The following is a 17,928-nucleotide window of genomic DNA, read 5'->3' as shown; positions in this document are numbered from 1 at the left end:
CTGCGTTCACTCCTCCCCTCAGCTGTCCGAAGATACATCGAGGGGAGGAAAGGGGAAGGCAGAGCAGGGCAGGACGCAACTCTGCACCTCCCTCAGCCCCATACACAGCTCCCTCCTCGCACCTTCCTCAGGAAGAAAGGAAGGACGTAGATTTTCTCAGCCCCACTTGCACCTCAGTCACGCTCCTGTGGACATAGCTCTTCATGAGCGGGCTTTGAAAATCTACGTCACGCCTCTCCTCCTGAGGGAGCTGTGTACGTGGCTGAGGGAGGTGTAGAGTTGGTTCCTGCCCTGCTCTGCCTTCCCCTCCCCTCGCTGGATCTTCAAAAATCTCCGGACAGTTTAGGGGAGGAGTGAACTAGGGCTGCGCGGTATGACCAAATATGTGTATCACTGTATTTATTTATTTTTATTTTTTTTTTAACTTACGGCGGTTCCACGGTATATAATGGTATTTTCTCCCCGGGCATGCTGTCCGGGCATGCTGGGAGTTGTAGTTTTGCAACAGCTGGAGGTCCACAGGTTTGAGACCACTGCTGTACGCTGTATACCTATGCTCGGGCTGCAAAAGATACAGAAAATAAACTTTTAACTCACCCTCGGCCGGATGCTGGGGACGGGGGGAGGACAGCCGTCAGCCTATCACCGGCCGGAACGATGTCCCGCCCCGGCCAGTGATAGGCTGAGACCACTGTCATGTAAGAAGCCTATTACTGGCAGGGGCGGGCCATCGCTCTGGCCGGTGATTGGCTGACGGCTGTCTGGCGTTCCAGGGCCGACGTAGGTAAGTTAAAAGTTTATTTTCTTTATCTTTTGCAGCCGGCATAGGGATACAGCGTATAGCATTGGTCTCCAACCTGCGGACCTCCAGCTGTTGCAAAACTACAACTCCCAGCATGCCCGGACAGCGTTGGCTGTCCGGGCATGCTGGGAATTGTAGTTTTGCAACATCTGGAGGTCCGCAGGTTGGAGACCACTGGCGTACAGTATAGAGAACCAGCGCCGGTGTCGGCCCGCAACAAAGAGAAGGGGGGCAGTGCTTGACATCTGTGAGTAGTACCTCGCTGGCTGGGCTGATAATTAATTGGGGGGAGCAGAACAGCGCAGGTGGATAATATAAGATTAGTTCCCCGATGGGGGGACAGCGCTGCGCTGATAATACATTCCCAAGGGGGAGGGGCCCAACAGGTATTGCGGTATGGGTTAAAATTCATATCGTGCAGCCCAAAAATTTCGGTATTCGGTATGAACCAGTATACCGCCCAGCCCTAGAGTGAACGCAGAACTGCATAGGACGAAGTTCTGCACCTCACACCGGCCTGGAAGGAGACCAAACTCAGGAAGTGTGTGCGGGGCATGGGGAGGCACAGCTCTCACAAGCTTCGGCCAGGAGCGACGCCCCCTCCACTTGATTGACGGGCCGCTTCATCACTCTGCTCCGTCTGTTCAGTGAGTGGAACAATGACGCGGCCCATCAATCAAGCGGAGGGGGCGTCGCTGCCGGCCGAAGAACGGGAGTAGGTGAGAAGAGCTCCCCGCCCAGGTGACTACTTCCGGCGGCGGCGGTGACTAGTTTATAACTTCATATGTTCACCATCCCTGGGGGCAGGAGCGTCCCCCGGGAATGGTGAGGCCAACAATTTTACCCTATATAACGCTTTACCAAGCGTTATATAGGGTAAAATCTGATTGGTTCCCTTTAAGCTTTGCTAAATTGTCCTGCACAGATCTGCTCTCTTCCCCTCATTTGATACCTGTGCTCACTATTGACACGGAAGTATCCATTCTACTGGAGACTGGGGCATTGCTACTGGAAACAGACAAGACACCTACACGGGCTGCTGTGGAGACCAGGGGGGACATTTATTAATGTTTGCTTATGTATTCCTTTTTTTAGTTATTTTTTTCTTACTATTTTTTTGCTTATGTGCGACTTATTTATCAACTGGTTTCAGCCTGTTGTTAAATTTCTTTCACTTAAGCAATTTTTTCTTTTTTTGCTTTCGTAGTAGCTTTTTCTGCTCCATGTCTGAGCTGGAGTAAATTTAGTAGGTTTTTTCATGCGATGTGACTGTTGCACTTGATAAATCTCTGACCACTGCAAGTCAAAAATCACTTTTTGCTTTGGTAAGCAAGAAAAAAGAGCGCAGGCGCACGTGCGACAATTTTAAGCAAAAAAAAAAAAAAACTACTAAATGCTTTGATAAATGTCCCCCCAGATGATCATCCCAACGCCAGGAGCCGTCTTCTGAAGAGGAAAAGTCTCAGTTGCCCATAACAACCAATCAGATTGCTTGTTTCATTTAAGTCCCTTGAAAAATGAAAGAAGTGATCTGATTGGTTGCTATGGGCAACTGGTCAATTTTTCCTCTGCACAAGTCTTGATGAATCTCCCCCATAATGTGTCTAACCTTAAAGCTGATTTTATGCTTGTGTAGTTGGAATTATTCGAGTTACCTGTTAGATATGGTTAGAATGTGCTTTAGGGAATTCTAATGGTTAGGCTTCTCCTGGTGACATCTAGACATCAGATGAGGTCTGGGCACTCAGACCTCGAGCGATAAAATCTTTTCACATCTCTCGAAGATGTCAACATTTTTTTCCCTAAATGACAGGGGGCCCTCTAATTATTACAGAGATAATAGTACAGAGAAGTGCAATGGGTTCCTTTTGGGCCCTAATAAATTCTTTTAGGGTGAGATTTATTGTTGTCTATGGTGAGTTTTGTAGTCAATATTAATTTTTTTTTTTTCATTTTGCTTGTGTGCAACACATTTATCTTACTATCAAGGGGGGTTGATAAATTTGTCACACATTAAGCAAAAAAATAACAAAAGTCTGATTACTCCTCTCCTCTGCCCAAAGGCAGTTTTGTAAGCCAGGTCTGACCTAGCGTAGGTTTGCGACTTTTTTATGTCTTCATGCGACCTTCGCACTTCATAAGTTTGCAACCACTACAAAAGTGAAATTTGTTTAGGTAAAGCCCCTTTCACACTATAACATTCATCCTTTATAAACGTCCGTTAGAAAAGCTTGAAAAACTGATGTTAAACGTCCGTTACAAAATCCCATTCAAGTCTATGGGATTTTTTGATTATCCACTATGACCCGTTATAGCCCATCATGAATAGCGGACATTAGTTGTGACTGCAGAGAAAACAGCACATGCGCTAACTTTTCTTCCGTCACAAACAGTTAAATTATTTTATTTTAAAAATGTTATTTTTAACATTGAAGTCTATGGCAAACGGATGAGCCTTTACGTCATCCGTTTGCACCTGGTTTATAGTATCAGTCATTACTTCTGAGCATGCTCCGAAGAGGTGACATCAGCAGACTCCTGCAGTGCTGAGGGACTACCACTACTCCCATCATGGTACAGAGCTGTTTCCATGATGGGAGTAGTAGTTCCCTGGCTGCGGGAGTCTGCCGGTGGCTGGGGAGGCTACATTAGTGTTTGTACTACAACCCCCACCATGGAACTCTGGAGACTCTGTTCCATGATGGGGGTTCTATTACAGGGGCTGAGGGATTGATCACACCGGGTTTCACTTCTGAGACCCGATGCGATTAGAAGTTATTAAACAGGGTAGCGGGCGGCAAGCTCCGCAACCCTGCCATGTACGATGTATTTACTTTCATTTTTAAATTCCGTGCCGGGAGCCCTGAATGTCAGCACTGGGTTTTCAAATAGAAGCGCTGCGGTGGGGAAAGATATATAGAATCGCTGGGGAGGGGGTATATATAGGTCTGTCATTCATAGCGCTGCAGCGGCATCTGTATATAGATGCGTTGCAGGGGTGAGACATATATTCATATGTCTGGCCCCCACAGCGCTTCTATAATCAAATGCGTTTGCAGCGCTATGAATGAATAGTATTCTACAGCAGCGCATCTGGCTGGCCATTCAGGGCTCCCGGCGGGGAATTTAAAAATGAAAGTAAATACATCGTACCTCGCAGGGGAGTGGAGCATGCCGACCTCTACCCTGTTTAATAACTTCTAATCGCATCGAGTCTCAGAAGTGAGACCTAGTGCGATCCATCCAGGGGCCTTCAAGTCCTCTTGCGCACTAGCCAGCAATTTCCTCTGTTCGATGGTGGGGGCAAGATGGGAGAGAGCAGATGGGGGAGGGGTGAGCAAGTAACAGAGAAGCATGGAGTCCCCATCCCAAATGGGCATTTTAGGTGTATATATAAGTATACCCATATACATCAATTACAGTACAGGGTGGGCTATTTATTTGGATACACCTTAATAAAATGGGAATGGTTGGTGATATTAACTTCCTGTTTGTGGCATATTAGTATATGTGAGGGGGGGAAATTTTTCAAAATGGGTGGTGACCATGGCGGCCATGTTGAATCCAACTTTTGTTTTTTCAATAGGAAGAGGGTCATGTGACACATCAAACTTATTGGGAATTTCACAAGAAAAACAATGATGTGCTTGGTTTTAACATAACTTTATTCTTTCATGAGTTATTTACAAGTTTCTGACCACTTATAAAATGTGTTCAATGTGCTGCCCATTGTGTTGGATTGTCAATGCAACCCTCTTCTCCCACCCTTCACACACTGATAGCAACACCGCAGGAGAAATGCTAGCACAGGCTTCCAGTATCCGTATACACTGCTATATACACTACTATATACACCGCAGGAGAAATGCTAACACAGGCTTCCAGTATCCTTAGTTTCAGGTGCTGCAGAATGGGCAAAACAAAAATTGGAACAAGACCCTCAGTTTACGCAGAAGATTTTGTTCAGTGATGAGGCAAACTTTTATGTGAATGGTGAAGTTGACAAACAAAACCACCGCTATTGGTCTGACACTAACCCACATTGGATAGATCCCTCCAAGAATGTTGGAACACAAAAATTGATGGTATGGTGTGGTATATGGGGTACAAAGATAGTGGGGCCATTCTTCATCAATGGAAACCTCAAGGCCACTGGATATGCGAAATTGCTACATGATGATGCGTTTCCCTCTTTATGCACTGAAGCTGGAACGTTCCCTGAGTTTTTCCAGCAAGATGGTGACCACCACATTTTGGATGTCAGGTCCGAGCATTCCTAGATGAACAGTTTCCTGGAAAGTGGATTGGTCGTCGTGGGCCAGTTGAATGGCCCCTAAGGTCTCCCGATCTGACCCCCTTAGACTTTTATCTTTGGGGTCATCTGAAGGCAATTGTCTATGCTGTGAAGATACGGGATGTGCAGCACCTGAAACTACGGATACTGGAAGCCTGTGTTAGCATTTCTCCTGCGGTGTATATAGTAGTATATAGAGAAGAGGGTTGCATTTACAATCAAACACAATGGGCAGCACATTGAACACATTTTATAAGTGGTCAGAAACTTGTAAATAACTCATGAAAGAATAGTTATGTTAAAACCAAGCACATCATTGTTTTTCTTGTGCAATTCCCAATAAGTTTGATGTGTCACATGACCCTCTTCCTATTGAAAAAACAAAAGTTGGATTCAAAATGGCCGCCATGGTCACCACCCATCTTGAAGAGTTTCCCCCCTCACATATACTAATGTGCCACAAACAGGAAGTTAATATCACCAACCATTCCTATTTTATTAAGGTGTATCCATATAAATGGACCACCCTGTACTAACGCTAATGTAGACTCCCACAGCCGGGAAACTACTACTCCCATAATGGAAAGAAGTCTGTTTCATGATAGGTGTAGTAGTAGTCCCGGCTTTGGGAGTCTGTAGGCAGAGGTGTTACGGCCATACATGAGGGATGTTATAACAGGTCTTAACGGATGAATATTCATCTGTTAGCACCTGTTATTTCATCCGTTATTATACATTTGTTTTTACACAGAAATTGCATGTTTAATAACTGATGAATGCTCATATATACTGTAACAAAGCGTATATATACTGTAACAAAAAAATGGAAAAAAAAGTTGCAATAGGCAGATAATGTCTGAAAGATTGAACCTCAATATACTGTGTGCGCATAGCCTAGAAGTTTTAAGAACCAAGTTACATCTTAGAGAAATTTAGATGCTGATTCTTATCTTTCATATCACAACTTTTTTGTTAAACTATTAGGACACCTCGGCCAGTAATAATTGAACCCATGGAGCAATTTGATGATGAAGATGGTTTGCCAGAAAAATTTATGCAGAAGACTCAGCAGTACCTTAAGTAAGTTTTTATGCTTATAGGTTCATCTTTTGAATTACATTTAAACATTGTAACAGACCTTGTGACAAAAGTTTTGTATTCCTAAGCTGCACTGTATCTCCATTCACCTGGTGTTTACAGTTAAAACTGGTTATCCGGTTTTGTCACTTACTGTTTTTGGAGAGATCCCTTCTCCTGTGTTTCCTGCTGTTAAATTGTATTCTTTCCCCATATACAGCTGCAAAAGTAAATTTTGATTTAATGCTTGCCTAAATTGAAAATAAAAAAAATGTCATGTTTCAGGGAGCGGGAGGAGCCTCCAAGGTTTGCTCAGCCAGGAACATTCGAATTTGAATACTCTTCTAGATGGAAAGCTCTGTATGAAATGGAGAAACAGCAGAGAGAACAGGTTGACAGGAATATAAGAGAAGCTAAGGAAAAATTGGAGGCAGAGATGGAAGCAGCTCGACATGAGCATCAGCTGATGCTTATGAGACAAGGTAAAACCCTTTGCAATATGGCTCATGTTACGATAAATTGCCGTGAGTTAGGTGTCTCAGCTAAATATATTTCTCAGTTTTATGTATTAAATTGGTACTCCACCCCTAGACATCTTATCCCCTATCCAAAGGGTAGGGAATAAGATGTCTGATCGTGGGGGCCATCACTCCTCTTCCCATAGACTTGTATTGAGGGGGCGGGGAGGGATGTCACGATACCCCGGCCCCTGTATCGCCCGTCATCAGCCACGGAGCAAACATAGCTCTATGCTGCTGATATATACAGGGGTGCTGCAGGAGAGATCGCGGAGGTCCCCAGCGGCGGGACCCCTGTGATCAGACATCTTATCTTCTATCCTTTCGATAGGGGATAAGATGTCTAGGGGTGGAGTACCCCCTTTAAATCTTTTGCTATTGTGTTGTCCTGTTAGGAAATAAAATGAAAATAAAATTTTAGAAATTGTTTTAGCGCAAAGTTCTTTTAATCTTTAGAGAATTTAAGGGTAGGGAATTTAACTGGATTAAAGGGGTTATCTGTATACTAGAAATGTTTTCAAATGTTGCTGAAGCCTCAATGACAAATAAATACACACACACCACACTTGCCTACCTCACTCTATGAAGTCTTTTAGTCCCCTTCTGAAAGCTCTGGCTGCTACTACTGAGACAGACTTGTTTCTGCTCAGTCAGCCAATCACAGACTGCAGCCGTCTCCTTTTTGTTACACTTTGGATAAGCAGCAACAGAAGTGTCAGGCTGCCTTCAAGTTCTGCAACACATCTCTAATGCGCTAATTTACCCTAAGGGCATAATTTTGGATAGTACAATGCTGCAGCTAATGTTTTCAATGCGAATCTGCTGCACCATGCACACTGCAGAATTTAAAATTCCTGACTGCTGAAAGAATTAACAGGTCTGTTCTTTTGGCACAGTTAAGCACGGACATGCGCTGTCCCCATTGACTGCAACTACATGTACTGAACTAAGTTGTACTCTCTAGCTTGAATAAATTAGAAAGGCTAGGTGTGGAAAGTTGTGATATCATTTTAGTAAAATATCAGATCTGAACTACAAAGTTTAACAAACAAATAGTGTTTTGGCATTCGTTTTTTTAATGTATTGCTAGGGAAATATAAATATATATATTTTTTTTGTGCAGATTTAATGCGACGTCAGGAGGAGCTGCGAAGGCTTGAGGAGCTGAGGAATCAGGAGCTTCAAAAGCGAAAGCAGTTTCACATGAGGTATATTTTGCAGATAAAATGTATCTTATTTATTTATTTATTTATTTTTTTGTGATACTGGTATCTGGAACCTGTCACTAGTTTCATGCTGCACATTTCATGGAAAGTGTGAACCAGTGTTTACCAGTGGCTTCTAAATCTCTTCCTGCTTGTGTACAGGCAGAGATCTAGCAGTAAGGGTTGTTGGACCAATAAAGACCCCTGTCCAATATAGAATTGCTATGATTTCTCTGAAACTCAACAGCTGTTCAGAGTGAATTGTATGTTGTAGCACAGTCACACTTATTCCAGGCTCAATTATGGCCTAGGGCAGTTTTTTTTTTCCAACCGGAATGCCTCCAGCTCTGGCAAAACTACAAAACCCAGTATGCACTGGCAGCATTTGGCTGTCCAGAAATGCTAGAATTAGTAGTTTTGCAACAGCTGGAGGCACCTGATTGGCAACCACTGGTCTCCTGCATTGGGTGCTGAGCCAGGGAGTGAAGTGCGCTGCTGCATGCTTCTCTCTGCTATACCATAAATTGGAAGGGGTTGGCACTGAGACCCTGACTGATCTTGACATTTGCCTTCTCTGACATGTCAAAAGGTAATCACAGTAACGTTTAATGCTAACCTTTGCAGCATAAAAAAAAAAATCCGCTGCAGAGTTGAATTATAAGGGTGACTGATGGAAGCACAACTATTAGTAGTGGTGTGGTGTTTGTGGGTAAATGTTTTTTAATTTTTTTGAGGTGTGTGTGTGTGTGTGTATAATATATATATACATGCCTCCTAGATCTGAATGAATGAACTAATCGTATGAAATACTTTTAGTCTCTACATAGTTGAATGTGCTGACAACAAAATCACACAAAAATTATCAATGGAAATCAAATTTATCAACCCATGGAGGTCTGGATATGGAGTCAAACTCACATCAAAGTTGGATCAGCCTGTAGTGTGGTTTTTCACTTTGATTTTAATGTCCTTAAAACAAGTCAAAATGAGGCTCAGTAGTGTGCTTAGGGAGCTAGAACATTGCACACACAGATTTCCTACACTGATCACTGCCATGCATTAACATGGCATTGATCAGTGTTATCGCTGCTCGACTGCTCCTGCCTGGATCTCTGGCACGGAGCAGTCATTCGGCGATCAGACATGCAGGAGGCAGGTAGGGATCCTCGTTTTCTGCAAGCTGTTCAGGATGCCGCGATTTCACTGCATTGGTCCCAAACAGCCGACTGAGCTGCCAGGATAGTTTTGGTTTCACTTCAGACGCATCGGTCAACTTTGATCGCGTGTCTGAATACCGGGCATCACTGCGATTGGTGATGTCCGGTATTAGCCGCGGGTCCCGGGCCGTTGATGGCCACCGGGACCAACCCAATATGATGCGGGGTCACTCCGTCGTTAAGGGGTTAAAAATATTCAGCACAGATGGGGATGCAAGCCCCAACACACCCTGCTGTATGATGTATAAAGGAAGGGAAGTCTACAATTAAAAATAAACAAAAGGAACAATATATTGTCTTCTACATGATTTTAACTTCATGATTCCTCATAAACAGCACCACAGATTGCATCTTGCAATCTGCCCCTCTTCCAGTTGATGGCTGCAGTTATGCTTATGAGGGTAGTTTAATTTGGGCATCACACAGATATCCGTACCCTTCTTCATTGTCTCTTAATTTATTCTAGACATGAAGAAGAGCAAAGACGACGTGAAGAAGATATGATTCGTCAGAGGGAGCAGGATGATCTTAGACGTCAGGAAGCGTTCAAGCCGTCTTACATGGACACCGTAAGTAATATTTTCTAATTCAATCCACTTTTCACAAATCTTTTGTTTGTAGAATTACCATCCTCATTCTGTGTTGTGGATGTTATTGAGGCTTCTTTACATCACCGTTACTTTGTAGTATGTTGGCTGTATTACTATGGCAATTGAGATTTTGTTTTCTTATTTATTGCCGCTGCTATCTCTAAAGTGAAAGCTGGTACCAAAACCATGAAAGAATAACATTTTAAGATGATATTTATTTTCCAGTTATGAGAAGAAGAAAAAAAAATAATTGGTAGTTCCTTGTCCGAACTATCTAAATCTTAAGATTGTGTAACTCAGTGTTGTGTTGCCAGTGAACATGGTCAGCTTTATATCCAATATGTTTGTTTTCTTTTTTATGTAGCTTTTCCTTAACCAGAAATCTGTTTAATAGTGATTGTCATTTTAGCAATAAAATTAAAGTGTATGGAAATGTAGTATTTTTCTATGGTTTTATTCTCTGTTCACATTACATCTGAGCCTTCTATTACATATCGGTAGTTGGGAGGCTCTGTACTGTGCTTAATAATCTTATTAATAATTAATAATTTCCCTCCTATATACAAATGCTCATAGAGGCCAAAGGATGGGCCCTATTAATACTAAGTCACTTTGAGCCTTCCTGGCACCTACAGTATGTCAAATGTCTTCACATACTATGATGTGAACATAGCCTCAGTCATCGTCAGTTTGTAGTGGGTCAGGTTTTGCAAGATTATCTTCTGGTCAACAACTTTATATTGGGGGGGGGGGGTTGGATTTCAATCACATATAATATTATTATAATTTTATTTTTTATTTTTTGCTATAATCCTTATTGTGTATATTAGAGTATAAATATTTTACCATATTCAAAGTCACTTGATTTGTAACATAAATATTACCATTTATCAGTTCATGTTAAATCAGTTAAATTTTAAACAATATTGCTTCCTGTGAAACTATCTTTGCCGTTAAAATTAACTTGTACAATTTTTATTTATTTCTGCAAACAACCTGTATGTTTAAGTCTTAAATGTTCCTATGACATATGTGTTTTTCACCAAATAAATACATGTTAAGCTGTTGTTACTAAACTGGTGGAGACAAATTTTGATAATATATCACTACGAAAAAGATGAGACATAAATGGATAGGCTGATATTTTTTTTTTTTTTAGTGCTCTTTAACGAAAAACACACGATACACTGAAGATCTGTTTCTGTTGTCCGCCTATTCTGTAAATGACTCTCAACCTTATTGTATACATTAGCAGAACGTGCATGTGAAATGAGACAATTACTGAAAAGTAAATTCATAACTCCACATTTCTATGTTCTATCTTTTGATGCACATATTAACATTTTGTGTACTGAAATTTGAACTTTTTTGAATGTAAAAAATAATACAGTAAGGGGATTATTTTAAACAATCCGTTCCCAAGAGGAATTGTGCAACAACTATATATAATTTTTTTTTTCTTATGGACGTTTTAGCTTGTGTTTTTCAGCACACACATGACAAGCTGTCACCTCGTTGTGCTATACAAATGTTATGATTTGTGTTTATCTGTAGTTTTCTTTTACACTTTTCTTTTATTGATAATTGTAAAAATCTTTCCCTTTTTAGGACCAGATAATTATGATAGTTAGTTTAAATAGGTGGTTCTGGGCATTAAAAAAAAAAAAAAAATAAATATATATATATATATATATATATATATATATATATATATATAACAAAGTAAATTGCAGCTGCTATTCCGATTGCCGCTGCTTACTACTTCCAACATATTTTTTTTTCTCTTATGCAGGAAATGCCTGCTCAACCAATCACTGACTGAGGCGGGTCACCACTGCGATTTGAAACACTTATTGTGACTGGTATAATCCTTTTTAATCATTTGCAATCTTACATTCTTTTATTTTCATGTGTACCTTTTATTTAGACCTAGGCTACACTATCCCTTTTTGTAGCGCTACTGATTAAACTCGAAATGTCCCTGTCACTTGGAAAAACTTTTTTTTAAAGGGTGACTCCGCTACCCAGCGTCCGTCATGCCCCCTCCCATAGACTTGCATTGAGGGGGCGGGACGTGATATCACATGACTGGGCGTGGTGTCACAAGGAGGTGGGCATGAACAGCATTAGGAACTCAATGTTCCGGACGATCGGGAGCAGAGTAGTAACCCTTTAACATGTTTTCCAGACATGTCAAAAGTTTAGATTGGTCAAAGCTGGCTCTTCTCTTTTTCCCATCTTCGCTTCGACATGGGTGTCCAAGGCCCTGTCGGAGTGGTGTCAACAGCTCCATCAGGATATCTTAGCGGGATCCCCCCCCCCCGAGGATCTATCTGCTCTGGCTCTCCGTTGCGCTAAGGCTGAGGACTTTTTTATGTGCAGCTTCCATGCAGGCAGCCCGTTGTTCTGCCTTTGCTGTGGGTCATCTAGCAGCCCTCCGCCGCTCTATGTGGTTTATGGCTTGGAATGCGGATGCCTCCTCCAAAAGGTCTCTCACTGAGCTTCCCTTTACGGGTGGCCGTCTTTTTGGCAAACGTCTTGATTAGATTATCTCCGAGGCAACGGGAGGTAAGAGTTCCTTGTTACCTCAAAGTAAGGCTCGTCCTACTTCCCAAAGGAAGTCTTTCCTTTCGGTCCTTTCGGACCTCTGGCTCCAACAAGGGGTCCGGGCAGGCGCCCTCGAGGGACAAGAAGGCTCCCTCGTTTCGGGCACGACCGTCCTGGAAGTCGGACTCCAACCGCAAACCCACTTCTGCATGAAGTCAGGCCCCCACCCGCGGTTTCCTTGCGGGTGGGAGGTCGTCTTTTGTTTTCCAAGACATCTGGACCTCATACATTCTGGACTCGTGGGTCAGGGACGTGGTATCCCACGGTTACAGAATCGAATTTGCCTCCCTTCCGAGGGATCACTTTTTTCGATTCCGGGCCCCCCGGTCTCCTCCCCTGGCGAAGCAATTTCGTGCGGCTCTCCAGTCCCTGCTTCTCTAGGGGGTCATTGTTCCTGTCCCCCGAGAGGAACGTTTTCGGGGTTTATATTCAAATCTCTTTGTGGTCCCCAAGAAGGACTGTTCTGTACGGCCAATCCTAGACCTCAAGCGTCTCAACCGTCATCTTCTCATCCGCCACTTCCGGATGGAATCTCTCCGCTTGGTGGTGGCATCCCTGGAACAGGGGGAGTTCCTCTCCTCAGTGGACATCAAGATGCCTACCTCGATGTGCCAATATTTCCGGGCCATCATCGGTACCTCCGCTTTGCGGATCCGGAGGGGCACTTTCAATTTGTAGCTCTCCCCTTCGGCCTAGCCACGGCTCCTCGGGTCTTTACGAAGGTCCTTGCACCCGTGAGGGGCCTGTTACGTTCGAGAGGCATCTCGGTGATACCCTATCTGGACAACCTTCTCATCATGGCTCCATCCAGAGCCCAGACTCTGGAGAATCTGGTCGTCACTCTCCACACTCTGACTTGTTTCGGCTGGCTGGTCAATCAGGACAAGTCAGTCCTCCGTCCTACCCAGTCCCTAACCTTTCTGGGGTTTCGCTTCGACACGGTCTCTGCCCAAATTTATCTTCCGCCGGATAAGTGTCTGGCGCTCCGGGAGGGGATCCGCTCCCTGCGGATTCAGGTATCAGTCTCCATCCGCACTTGTATGGAAGTCCTGGGTCGGATGGTGGCAGCCATGGAGGCCGTGCCCTTTGCTCATTTCCATTATCGCCCTCTCCATCTGGCGATTCCTTCTCGATGGAACAGGTCGCCTCTGTCCCTGGATCGTCAGATTACTCTCCCTCCCAGGGTCCGTCAGTCTCTTCTCTGGCTCCGCTCGCCCCTTCTTCTCCAGGGGCGGTCTTTCCTTCCCCTTCATTGGCAGGTGGTTACGACGGTTGCCAGCCTGTCAGGCTGGGGTGGCGTGTTCAGGGATTGGACGGTTCGGGGTCTCTGGGCTCCCCAGGAGACCCTACTTCCGATAAACATATTGGAATTACGGGCGATTCTTCTTTGTCTTCTTCTTTGGGAGTCCCAGCTTCAGTCCCGTCCCGTCCTGTCCGTGTCCAGTCGGACAACGCCACGGATGTGGCGTACATAAATCGACAAGGCGGCACTCGCAGCTCGGCAGCCATGGCCGAGGTGACAAAGATTCTCATCTGGGCGGAAAGCAAGGTTCCGGCCATTTCGGCGATCCACATTCCAGGAGTGCTCAACTGGGAAGCGGACTTCCTCAGTCGGTCCTCACCCGACCCCCGGCGAGTGGTCTCTTCATCCGGAGGTCTTCACGCAGCTCTACGACCTCTGGGGCTTTCCGGATGTGGACCTCTTCGCATTCCGGCACAATCGGAAAATTCTTCCGTTTGTGTCCAAGTCGCGGGACCCTCAGGCCTTGGCCGTGGACGCCCTAGTGACTCCTTGGACGGGGCTCGCTCTGCCTTATCTGTTCCCTCTTCTTCCGCTCCTTCCCAGAGTGCTGAGGAAGCTCAAGGCTGAAGTAGTTTCCGCCATTCTGGTAGCTCCAGATTGGCCCCGAAGGTCGTGGTATGCCGACATAGTCGGGCTCCTGGACGACGCTCCACTGCGCCTTCCGCTCCGCCCGGACCTTCTCTCTCGGGTTCCTCTTTGCCACCCCATTTTACAGTCGCTGCATTTGACGGCGTGGCGGTTGAGACCGTGGTTTTGAGGGCCCGCGGGTTCTCCTCACAAGTCATTCACACCATGCTAAAGGCTCGTAAGCCCTCTGCCGCTAGAATTTACCACAGTACTTGTCGGTCTTATTTTCGTTGGTGTGAAGCTCAGGACTTTTCCCCGGTGACCTTCTCAGTTCCCCGTCTCCTCTCCTTTTTACAGTCGGGGCTGGAGCTGGGATTGTCTCTGTTCCCTTAAAGGTCAAGTTTCGGCCCTTACTGTTCTTTTCCAGCGGACCCTCGCTTCTAATTCTCATGTCCGGACTTTCCTGCAAGGAGTGGCGCACGGTGCTCCTCCTTATCGGTCACCTTCTCCCCCTTGGGACTTGAACTTTGTTCTGAGTGCCCTCCAGGGTGCACCCTTTGAGCCCCTCAGAGAGGTGTCTCTCCGCCTTCTTTCTTGGAAAGTGGCGTTTCTTGTGGCCATCACCTCCATCCGGAGGGTGTCTGAATTATCAGCTGTTTCCTGTCGTTCTCCGTTTCTGGTGATCCACCAGGACAAGGTCGTTTTCGGGCAGATAATTCCTTTTTGCCTAAGGTGGTCTCTGCTTTTCATCTGAATGAGGACATTGTCCTCCCGTCTTTTTGTCCGGCTCCTTCGCATCCTAAGGAGCGCTTACTACACAACCTGGACATTGTTCGGGCTGTTCGGTCTTATATCTTCGTCACTTCTTCGTTTCGTCAGTGTGTTTCCTTTTTCGTCTTTACGGAAGGTCGTCGCAAGGGGCAACCTACTTCCAAGGCCACCATTTCCAGGTGGATTCGGTCCGCCATTTCGGAAGCCTATCGCTGTACGGGGAAGATTCCTCCTTTCAGGGTTGTGGCTCATTCCACGCGTTCTGTGGGGGCATCCTGGGCTCTCCAGAATAGGGCCTCGGTCTCGCAGATTTGCAAGGCGGCTTCCTGGTCGTCTTCGTACACTTTCTCGAAGTTTCACCGGGTTCATACTTCGCATCGGCTGATGCTAGTCTGGGGCGTAAAGTGCTGCAGGCGGCAGTGGATCGGCCGTCTGCCTGATTACTTATCTGCCCACCCAAGAGACTGCTTTGGTACGTCCCACGGTCTGTCCCCCAATGGAGCCGATAGAGAAAAGGAGATTTTTTAACACTTAACGTAAAATCTCTTTCTCGAAGGATCCATTGGGGGGACACAGCTCCCGCCCTTTTTTTTTTTTTTTCCTTTGGTTCTCTGTCCGAGCGTGTGTTCAGTTAGTTTTTTCTTCTGGTTCTCGGACAGTTTTTGGGTCTTTGACCTATTGGTCTCCTCCTATTGCTCTGGAACTTAAACTGACTAACTCAGAGCCTGAAGGCGGGTATAGCCTGCTGGGAGGAGCCAACTGCGATACGGCCACCGGGAAAACATGCGATTATCTGCTCGGGTCGGCGCCAGTGGCGGGGGCCGGCCAGAGAAGGTAAAGAAAAACATTAAAAGTCAATGTTTCCCTACCAGGGGGCCTCCAGCTGTTGCAAAACTACAACTCTCAACATGCCTGAACAGCCAAAGGCTGTCCGGGCATGCTGGGAGTAGTAGTTTCACAACAGCTGGAGGCACACTGTTTAGAAAAACACGGAGCTAAGTGTAAAAGGAAAAGTAGTAAAATTAAAAAAAACTTTTGCTTGCCTAATCCCGGTCCCTGCAGATGCCGTTCCCCTCCGTGTGCTCTGGTCCCTGTTCTCTTCACTATTCATCTTACAGGACCTTTCCCTTTTCAGCCAATCACAGGCCGCAGTGGTTTCAAGCCAGTGATTGGCTGAAGGGGAAAGGGCTTGTTCTGCAGCAAATACACTAGGTTTGAAATCTGCCCGGCAAACCTAGTGTATTTGCTGCTGCAGGACAAGAAAAGGGGGGGGGATGAATGTGACAAAGGGGGGAATGTGACAGGGGGAGGGGGAATGTGACATGAAGGGGAATGTGACATGAAGGGGAATGTGACATGAAGGGGGATGTGACATGAAGGGGGATGTGACAAGGGGGGGATGTGACGGGGGGAGGGGAATGTGACGGGGGGAGGGGGATGTGACACGGGGGATGTGACACGGGGAGGGGGGATGTGACACGGGGGAGGGGAATGTGACACGGGGGAGGGGAATGTGACACGGGGGAGGGGAATGTGACACGGGGGAGGGGAATGTGACACGGGGGAGGGGAATGTGACACGGGGGGAGGGGAATGTGACACGGGGGGAGGGGAATGTGACACGGGGGGAGGGGAATGTGACACGGGGGGAGGGGAATGTGACACGGGGGGAGGGGAATGTGACACGGGGGGAGGGGAATGTGACACGGGGGGAGGGAATGTGACGGGGGAGATGTGAAATGGGCGGGGGGGGGAGATGTGAAATTCAATGCAAAAAATTGTACCGCTTTTGGTACAAATTTCCAGACCGAATCATACCGCCAGAGAGGTTAAAATGTCTTGAAATAAAACTTACCGTACATTTGAATCATTTACTGACAGTGGCCTATTTTTTAATATTGACATCACTGTTTACAAATATGTCGCTGTGCTGAATACATTGATGCTGAGCAGTCTCTGTAGATGCTTGAAATTTTAAAACCCTGCAGGAAAGTGTTACACGCTCATCTTGTGCAACATGTGCATATGCGCCAGCAAGGTGTCTTGTTCAAGGCTAGCGTCATACGTGGTGGAAATGCAATGGATTTTACTTTGCAAATACAATGTACAGCAGAAGTTACTGTAGAAGGCAAATGGATGTTATATTAACAGGTTTATATGTGGAAATGTATGTGTTCTTGATTTTCAAATCTGATTTCAAATCAAATTCATTTTGCTGTACATTTTTGGTGCAGATTTTAGCATTATATCTTAAGTGCTGGTAGCTAGCTGCAGCACCAAGCACTAACTGTTAACTGCTACTTGCGGGTGGCATCTGACCTTACCACGTTTTAAAGTGGCACGTCCAGGTTTTGCCTGAAGTGCAGTATTGCACACAGCAGCTTATGCCAGTGCATGTAAGAGCTCCCTTATACTAGGTAATTGGCCTTTTTGGCAAATAATCGCCCCGGTGTAATGTTCACTTAAATGAAATTAAAAATGATTTAGACTCTTTTAAACTTGACCCTAAGTTGTTTCCCTCTGGCAGTAAAAATGATAGATTTGTGTATTATACCACTATGTAATTGCTTGATAATGAATTATGTTTTAAGCTTTCTGCTATTTCTCTTTCCTGAGACAACCACATTTGCTTCTGGAATATGATTTAAAAAAAAACTGCAATGTGTAGCACCGTTCTAGCTGACAAAAATAGGCCAGCGGGATCTGTTGTGACATCAGTGAGTGGCTCCTGTCTGGATTAGGGAAACATTGCAGATGCTACCACCCTAGTAACAATAAAAGATTTGGCGCCATGTTTCCTCCCTAAATGAGCGCCCTCTCGTAGTTAAGTCAGTCACATGAAACTGATTTGAAAGCTTTATAGCCATTATTATGACCTTTGACCTCACCTTTTTATTTTTTGACATTATTCTAATTTTCCATGTTCAATGTCAGGTTTGACGTGATGCGGAAAATATTATGCTCCTATTTTCCTCTTT

The 17,928-nt window shown here is 45.1% G+C and overlaps 1 protein-coding gene across 4 annotated transcripts in view; it reads left to right on the top strand.

Annotated features, from left to right (window-relative positions):
- PSPC1 (paraspeckle component 1) overlaps positions 1–17,928 on the top strand; it is a 119,417-nt gene that overhangs the window by 28,385 nt on the left and 73,104 nt on the right. For all 4 annotated transcript variants that reach the window (XM_056561708.1, XM_056561710.1, XM_056561707.1 and 1 more), the window contains exons 3-6: positions 6,081–6,176; positions 6,459–6,655; positions 7,815–7,899; positions 9,580–9,682. In XM_056561708.1, coding sequence (XP_056417683.1) covers positions 6,081–6,176; positions 6,459–6,655; positions 7,815–7,899; positions 9,580–9,682 — 481 coding nt within the window. The remainder of the gene's footprint in view (positions 1–6,080; positions 6,177–6,458; positions 6,656–7,814; positions 7,900–9,579; positions 9,683–17,928) is intronic.

Source organism: Hyla sarda, chromosome 2, assembly GCF_029499605.1.
Source record: "Hyla sarda isolate aHylSar1 chromosome 2, aHylSar1.hap1, whole genome shotgun sequence".
Taxonomy (NCBI): Eukaryota; Metazoa; Chordata; class Amphibia; order Anura; family Hylidae; genus Hyla; species Hyla sarda.
This window is presented reverse-complemented; position numbering and strand designations above follow the sequence as displayed.